A 7,500-nucleotide genomic window follows, 5' to 3' on the forward strand; every position below is an offset into this window, starting at 1 on the left:
GTCCTGGGCCCAGCCAAAGCTGTCAGCTGCGCTGTGCACACCCATGTTTGTTTGTTTGTTTGTTTGTATGAATGTTGTCTGGTATGGTAATGTGATTGCGGAAGATCCAAAACAGCCTTGAATTGACTTGAGATTCAGCAGAAATCCACAAGATAGGAGCATGGGTGAAAACTTAAGCTCCTTAGCGTAGGTAAGAGGAAGATAAATCCACAAATATCTCTCATGTAATACCCCCTTTTATGGACGCTGGCTGCAGTGGTAACAGCAATCACCATCTAAAATACACACACACGCTGTCTCTTACCGGCTGTCTCCACTGCTACTATATTTAAACCCTAAAGACTTCATGTTGTTATTTCTGCAATCTTGTGTCTTAACGGTGCAGACAGGAGTGCTTTTTTATTTAAAGTTTATTTCTTTTCCACGCCGCACAAATATTTAGACAAGTGAGATTTTGATCCTCTTGTGTTCACAACACTTGCAAAGCCTTCTTGACAGTCAGTGTGTTTACATGAAGACAGTACTGCTGGATGCAGGCAAGGTATGTATGTCTTTATGTAAGCTGTCAGACACCTTCATTTCCCTCAGGATTAATAAAAGGACTCTACTCTACTCTGCTCTGCTCTACTCTACTAAGGTAGCGACATTTAATGAAAAAAATTAAATGGATGTTTTTATGATTAATGGCTTTGTCATTTGTCATTTTGTAAGCTTATCGGTATGTTCCTCTCAAAGAGAGAGAGTCTGATGTTAATTTGTCTCTCTTTCACCATTTCTTATTGCCCTTGGGTTCATGTGTATTCCCTCCGCAGCTGATTTCATAAACCTTGTTTCATGTCCAATATGTATGTTGCAGATTTCATTATGTTTACGTATGTTATTCCTGGTGTATCTCTGTTTCACCACCTGGCTCTGTTGCATATTTCATTATGTTTATGTTATTTCTGTATTTCTGTTTCACCTGGCTCTGTTTCATATTTCACGTTTCGGTTTCTATGTAAGACTCAGTTCTGCTGCTGAAATCTGCATCCTCATATTGCGACCAACGTTTTACTGTAATGGTGAATTTCTCCGGCCTGCATCGCATCGTACTGTGGCCCAAGTCTTTTAACTTTCAGCTGATGATTTCTTGCCTGTCTGTGGCCTGGGCGACAGGGAGTAGTTGTTCTGGTGTGTATAAATCGATGCATCGTGTTGTGTTTGTGTGTTTGCTGGTTGCCAGCTGTGCTGTGCGGTGTGAGTGGCGTCTGTTTCTCCTCTCCTCACTGGAGCTGTGATAAGTGCCGTAATGAGAGTGGACTCCAGCCCTCATGGATCAGCTGTCCACCACAGACTAACTGTATACAGCAGAGCCGCTTTTAACATTAGGCAGACTAGGTACACGTAGTTGCTCAGGGCCCACAAAATTTGCCCATTGTAGTAGGGGGCCCCCCAACAGTCATCCCCGCCATGGTAAATACCAGCGCAAGTCATTAAAAAAAGGGCCTCATGTGTATATTTTGCCTAGGGCCCCCAACTGGATGGAACCGCTGCTGTATACAGCAGAGCAGAGCAGAGCAGAGCAGCACGCTGGCCAACTATCACTAATGCACGGCCTGACTGACAGTTACAGAAAACAGTCTGCAATAAAGGATGGAGATAGGGGCAGAGAGAGAGAGAAGAAGATAAAGGTGCAGAAAGAGAGACAGACAGACAGACAGACAGACAGACAGACAGACAGACAGACAGGCACAGACAGACAGACAGAGACAGTGTGTGTGTGTGCGTGTGTGTGAGAAGAAACTAAAAGAAGGTACACTAGTGACAAAGGAATGAAAAACAAATATCTGACTGACAGTGTGTATGTGTGTGAGAGAGAGAGAGAGAGAAAAAGAGAGAGATACGTGTGGCCATTTGTGTGAGTGCATGTGTGTTAGTTAGTGTGTCTGTGTTCTCAGAGTTAGGAGAGAGAGAGAGAGAGAGAGAGAGAGAGAGAGAGAGAGAGAGAGAGAGAGAGAGAGAGAGAGAGAGAGAGACAGAGAGGAAAATCAGTAGGGGAGGGTGAGGTGAGGTGTGGTGAGAGAATAATGCTTGGCACGCAAGGTCTGCGCGATAAAACAGAGAGGGACAGATGGTGTGGCTGATGTAGCACCCCGTCGGGATTGGTCCCGAGGAGCGCGGGGTCCCTTTACTTGGCAGCCGAGCCGAGCTGAGCCAAGCGGAGCAGAGTAAGAAGAGGGAGGCGAGAGCGGGCAAGACACTTAGTCAATACGCACAAGACATACAGACACGGATAGAGAGCTTTCAGTACAGGGGAGGCCGGCCGAACACCATAAGACATGGCTCAGGGGTTTTAAAGAGTTTTAGAGCCGACATCAAAGTCCAGGTGACTCTGTGTGTGTGTGTGTGTGTGTGTGCGTGTGTGAGTGTGTGCGTGCGTGCATGCGTTCGTGCGTCCGCACGCGCGTGTGTGTGTGTGTGTCATGTTGAATGTCCAGGTGACTCTGTGTGTGTGTGCGTGTGTGTATGTGTGTGTGTCATGTTGAATTGCATGTGGGGGACCCATCCATCACCCATCAGTAGTGAATGAGAGGGGACAGGATGCTGACAGGGGTGAAGCTGTCCAGACGGGCCAGACGAGCAGATGAAGGAGCTGCCTCAAGGTACAGCACTGGGGTGAGTTTCTCAAAAGAGAAGTTGCTAGCCTGTTAGCAACTTCGGTAGTTGCCAATGGGAAAATGCATTGAAAACAACAAAGTAGCTAATGTAGTAAGCAACTTTGGTTTTGAGAAATTCACCCCACCCAGTTAAGTCCCATCACTGTACGAGCACAGTTCAGTAAGAGCACACTAGCCTGCAGCAAGTACCAGAGGAAATCAGTCAAAAGAGGTAGCCTCTTACTGCAGCAGGGGTCGCCGGCGACCCTATTCACTTGCTGAAAATGCTTAACTACATCATAACAAAATTACTATGACATTACAGAGAGCCATAGTGCTGCGCTAAGGGGTTAATGTTGTAAGCAACTGTTGTTTTCGGAATTCTAGAAAACTGTTCCCACATTAGGCCATTACCTCTACACTTGTACATTACACAGATGCTTTTATCCAAGGCGAATAGGTGAGTTGTTCAGGCACAGGGCATTGGTTACAGTCCCTGGAGCAGTGTGAGGTTAAAGGTGCCTTGCACAAGGGCACTTCAGCCATGGAGGGGGGTCTCGGAGAGCATCCACCTTCCTACTCGTACAGAATTTGAACCGGAACTGAATTAGTCCCTTTGATGAGGGACGAAACGTCTTCCAGCTTCCAATTACAAATCAAGGATTGTTTGCAACAAAACTCTTTTCACTAACATGAGCTGGTTAAAATGAGAATCCTCCCAGACGTCTGGAGGAAATGAAGGAAGACTGTTTTCATGTAGGGCATCCAATCCGCTAGTGCGGAACGGGGCGAGGAGGAAGTCGTTTAGTTAAGGTTTCAGTCAACACTTCTTTAGAGTCAGATAAGAGGCAGACCGGAGGAACACACTCCAACAACACACACAACACACTGAACATTACACCCCACACAGCAGGCAAACATGACATGCGCAAGCAACAGCACAAGCAACGGGTTACAATGACACACTCAAAAGACATGAAGTCATGACTGCATTGCTTTGTGTAGAACAAATAACAGAACAAAAGATGTTAGAGCAAAACAAAGTAGAACAAAGTAGTTTATTGTAGTATAGAACAAAACCATGTTGGCCAAATATACCTTAAATGGGTGTGTGTCGTGATGTAATGAGAAACCACCTGTGCGTTACTGTACACACAAACACATACTGTACAGTGTATGTGGTTATGACATCACCACGACAACAGAATGACACAGCATCACTGTGCACCACTGGTGATAACACCTTGCCTTATGGGCAGTCATGGGTGAGCGGTTAGGGCGTCAGACTTGCATCCCAGAGGTTGCCGGTTCGACTCCCGACCCGGCAGGTTGGTGGGGGGAGTAATCAACCAGTGCTCTCCCCCATCCTCCTCCATGACTGAGGTACCCTGAGCATGGTACCGTCCCACCGCACTGCTCCCCATGGGGCGCCACTGAGGGCTGCCCCCTTGCACGGGTGAGGCATAAATGCAATTTCGTTGTGTGCAGTGTTCACTTGTGTGCTGTGGAGTGCTATGTCACAATGACAATGGGAGTTGGAGTTTCCCAATGGGCTTTCACTTCACTTTCACTTTCACTTACTCTGACAGTAGCCACTCTGTAGGCTACTAGTGCCGGAGAGAGTAGAGAGAGAGAGGTTCCATTGGCCCATTGTTTCCGGGTTCTATTATTGGGGGGAAATCCCCCTTTAGGCAGACCTAGGCAGACCTGAGGACTGTTCTATTCAATGCTAGGAGCATTATGACACGCCCCTTTAGGCAGACTGGAACCTGGTCATGTTAGGTGCCCATAGAAACCTATTATGTTGGCATATCTCTATACTTAAAGAAGTACTGCAGACACCAAAGAAAGCAGCGCTGACCTGACCAGTGACAATAACAACTTTAGCGTCAGAGGACCGTGCTAATTTACAATTAGCGAACACCAGCAAGGTTAATGGGACACAGCAGGGATGGATAGCGGTAGCAACAGCAGAGGGAGGGGGTGGTGGTGGCACTAGCAGCAGCAGCAGCAGCAGCAGGAACTGGGACAGGGACAACGCTGACAGCTAGCAGCAGCAGCTAGAGTCTCTAACAGCAGGGCGGGAGCGTACCAATGTTCCCCGGGTCCTATGTTCCCCGGTCTTTGTATGGGACCAGGGAACATGGGGCTTTTTTCTTAAAAAAGGGTTCTATGTTCCCCTCATTGTATCTAGCCCTTCCCAAAACCATCCCTAAACTTAACCTGTCAGTAATGCAATGTTTCCGAGTTTTCAAATTGTGCCCTTCCCAAAACCATCCCTAAACCTAACCTGTCAGTAATGCAATGTTTCTGAGTTGTAAATGTGAGCCCTGACCAAAACTATCCCTAAACCTGCCACAGGTGCACCAACAACCTGCACTTTGCCATGCGACAGCAGTGGGGAACATAGAACCCTTTTTTGAAAAAAGGGTCCTAAGTTCCCTGGTTGCGAGGAACATAGGACCCGGCAAACATAGGACCCGGGGAACGTAGGGATGACTCCCCGCAGGGCTAGCGACAGCAGCAGCAGCAGCAGCGGCAGCTAACAGCAGGAGAGAGGGAGGCTGGGAGGGCTGTGCGGCTGGACTGGTACCTGGATGAAGGAGAGCATGTCTCCACAGAAGAGTTTGTGGTGGTACTGGGAGCAGGGCCTGGCCTTCCGCACACGCACTGCCCTACCAGACGGCACTCTGGGAAACATACATACAAGTACATACACACACACACACACACACACACGCACACACACCAGCAAACAACCACAGCAGGGCACTGTGACATTCCGGCATGAGGAGGTGGGTGGAGGAGGAGGAATGGGGTGGGGAGGTGGTGGGGGGAGAACATAACACATGCAGACAGACGCCTCTCATGCAAAAACATGAATATGATGCAAACCCAATACCTCATACACATAAAGTACACATACAAAAATGCACAACATCACCATACCTTACACTCATGCTTAGTACAGTACAAGTACAGTAACCAGGCCCTTTTCTATACAGCACAGTGTTATTTGATCTGTGCACAACACATCATGGTATGTTGGTTTGTGTTACAGTATTTGAAAGTCGTTAGCCAATGTGCCATATTGTGATATGAGTATGAGCCCACAGCATGTACCGAAATCCATCCATGTCAATCCTATCCATGTGTCTCCTTGCGAGACAGTCACTGCTGAGCCACAACACACACACACACATGCACACACTGTACACAGTGTACACTGTACACACACACACACAGAGACACACACACACACAAACTGTACACGCACGCACGCACGCACGTACATGCACACACACACACACACCCACACACGGGGGCACATATGCACATGGACACATGAGGCTCACATGTGAGAGATATGGCCATATGTGTGGCTGGCCCCGTGCCATGTTGTTGAGGCTGCATATAAATGTGTCTGTAATGCCAATATGAGAGAAATGCAGAGCGAGAGAGAGAGAGAGAGAGAGGGGGAAAGACAGATGGAGAGGTGGAGGAGGGTACCTTGAGGGGTCGCTGTCGATGGCCTCCGCTGAAAGGAAGTTGGAAAAATAAAAAAAGAAAGGGATTGAAAGAGAGAGAAGAGAGAAGAGAGAGAAAAAGAAAATACCTTTGAGCAACATTGTATTGTGTAACATCATGCATTTGTCTGACTCAGTCTCTCTCTTAGTCATTATACTTCATGCCCAGCGGGGGCAGAGGCAGAACTAAGCAACAGGAGAGAGGGTCAGGGCCAGTTCTAGTCAATTTGGTGCCCTAGATGAGCATCGATCTTTTCTTTTGTGTGGAATTTGACATTGGCATCTGTAAACAACATATAATGACATAAAATCTGATCGAGCACAGCTGATCTAGTACCATGTATATGTACAGAGTGCCCATTGAAAACATTGCCCATGTTAAGTTTCATGCTTAATTTTGCTTAATATTGTAATTCTGTGGGCCGTGATGCCCCCCCAAGACATTTGGCGCCCTAGGCGACCGCCTAGTCTGCCTATGCCTAGCGCCGGCCCTGAAGAGGGTTGAACATCATGAAGGGAAAGGGGAAGGCTGACAGACGATGTGTTGTTGATATGAACTACACATTGGGCTGAGCTACCAAGCCATTGCAATACACTACAGTAGCACCCCAAAGGATAAGGGTTACGGTAGGAGTGGGGAACCCATATCTCGAGGCGAGGGGCGTTATCTTATCTGTCGGCCCCCGACATAATTGTAATGTTATGACATATATTTGTAAAGAAATGTTATAAATGTTATGTTATGTTATGTCATGTTATGTTATGTTATGTTATGTTATGTTATGTTATGTTATGTTATGTTATGTTATGTTACAGTATGTTATAGTATGTTATGTTATGTTATGTTATGTTATGTTATGTTATGCTATCTTATCTTATCTTATCTTATCTTATCTTATGTATGTTATGTTATGTTACATTATGGTAGCTCATCTCTACAGAACACTGGTGGCCTTTGATGTCTTGTCCTGGTACCAGAGACGGTCTATTATGAAGAATTTAAATAATATTTGCTGCTACCTTTCTGAATGGCCTCCTGCAGAAGATCATGCTTCACCTGCAGTTTGGAGATCAGAGAGCTCCCACTCAGATAGTCCTTCACTTTCTGCAGGGGAGACAAAATTAGCCCCCAAAAAAATTAACACTGGGGATATTTGCACATGGATGTGTGAACAGAGTCACCAATTACTGCAGTCTCTAACCCTCGCTCACCCAGCAACGCTCTTTAAGGGTGCAAACGTTTTCTCTACAGAACTGCTCATTACTTGATACAATACAGCAAGCATTTCCAACCAATTGTATGTTCTCATATCTCTTCTAATGAAACGGTTGCAGTT

At 46.5% G+C, this 7,500-nt stretch overlaps 1 protein-coding gene across 4 annotated transcripts in view; it reads right to left on the reverse strand.

The window, feature by feature from the left end:
• Positions 1 to 7,500, reverse strand: part of arhgap4b (Rho GTPase activating protein 4b) — a 74,290-nt gene that overhangs the window by 20,946 nt on the left and 45,844 nt on the right. For all 4 annotated transcript variants that reach the window (XM_063208097.1, XM_063208099.1, XM_063208096.1 and 1 more), the window contains 3 exons: positions 7,184 to 7,268; positions 6,147 to 6,174; positions 5,230 to 5,326 (listed from right to left, as the gene is read on the reverse strand). In XM_063208097.1, the coding sequence (XP_063064167.1) occupies positions 5,230 to 5,326; positions 6,147 to 6,174; positions 7,184 to 7,268 (210 nt within the window). The remainder of the gene's footprint in view (positions 1 to 5,229; positions 5,327 to 6,146; positions 6,175 to 7,183; positions 7,269 to 7,500) is intronic.

Source organism: Engraulis encrasicolus, chromosome 10 (genome assembly GCF_034702125.1).
Source record: "Engraulis encrasicolus isolate BLACKSEA-1 chromosome 10, IST_EnEncr_1.0, whole genome shotgun sequence".
NCBI lineage: Eukaryota > Metazoa > Chordata > Actinopteri > Clupeiformes > Engraulidae > Engraulis > Engraulis encrasicolus.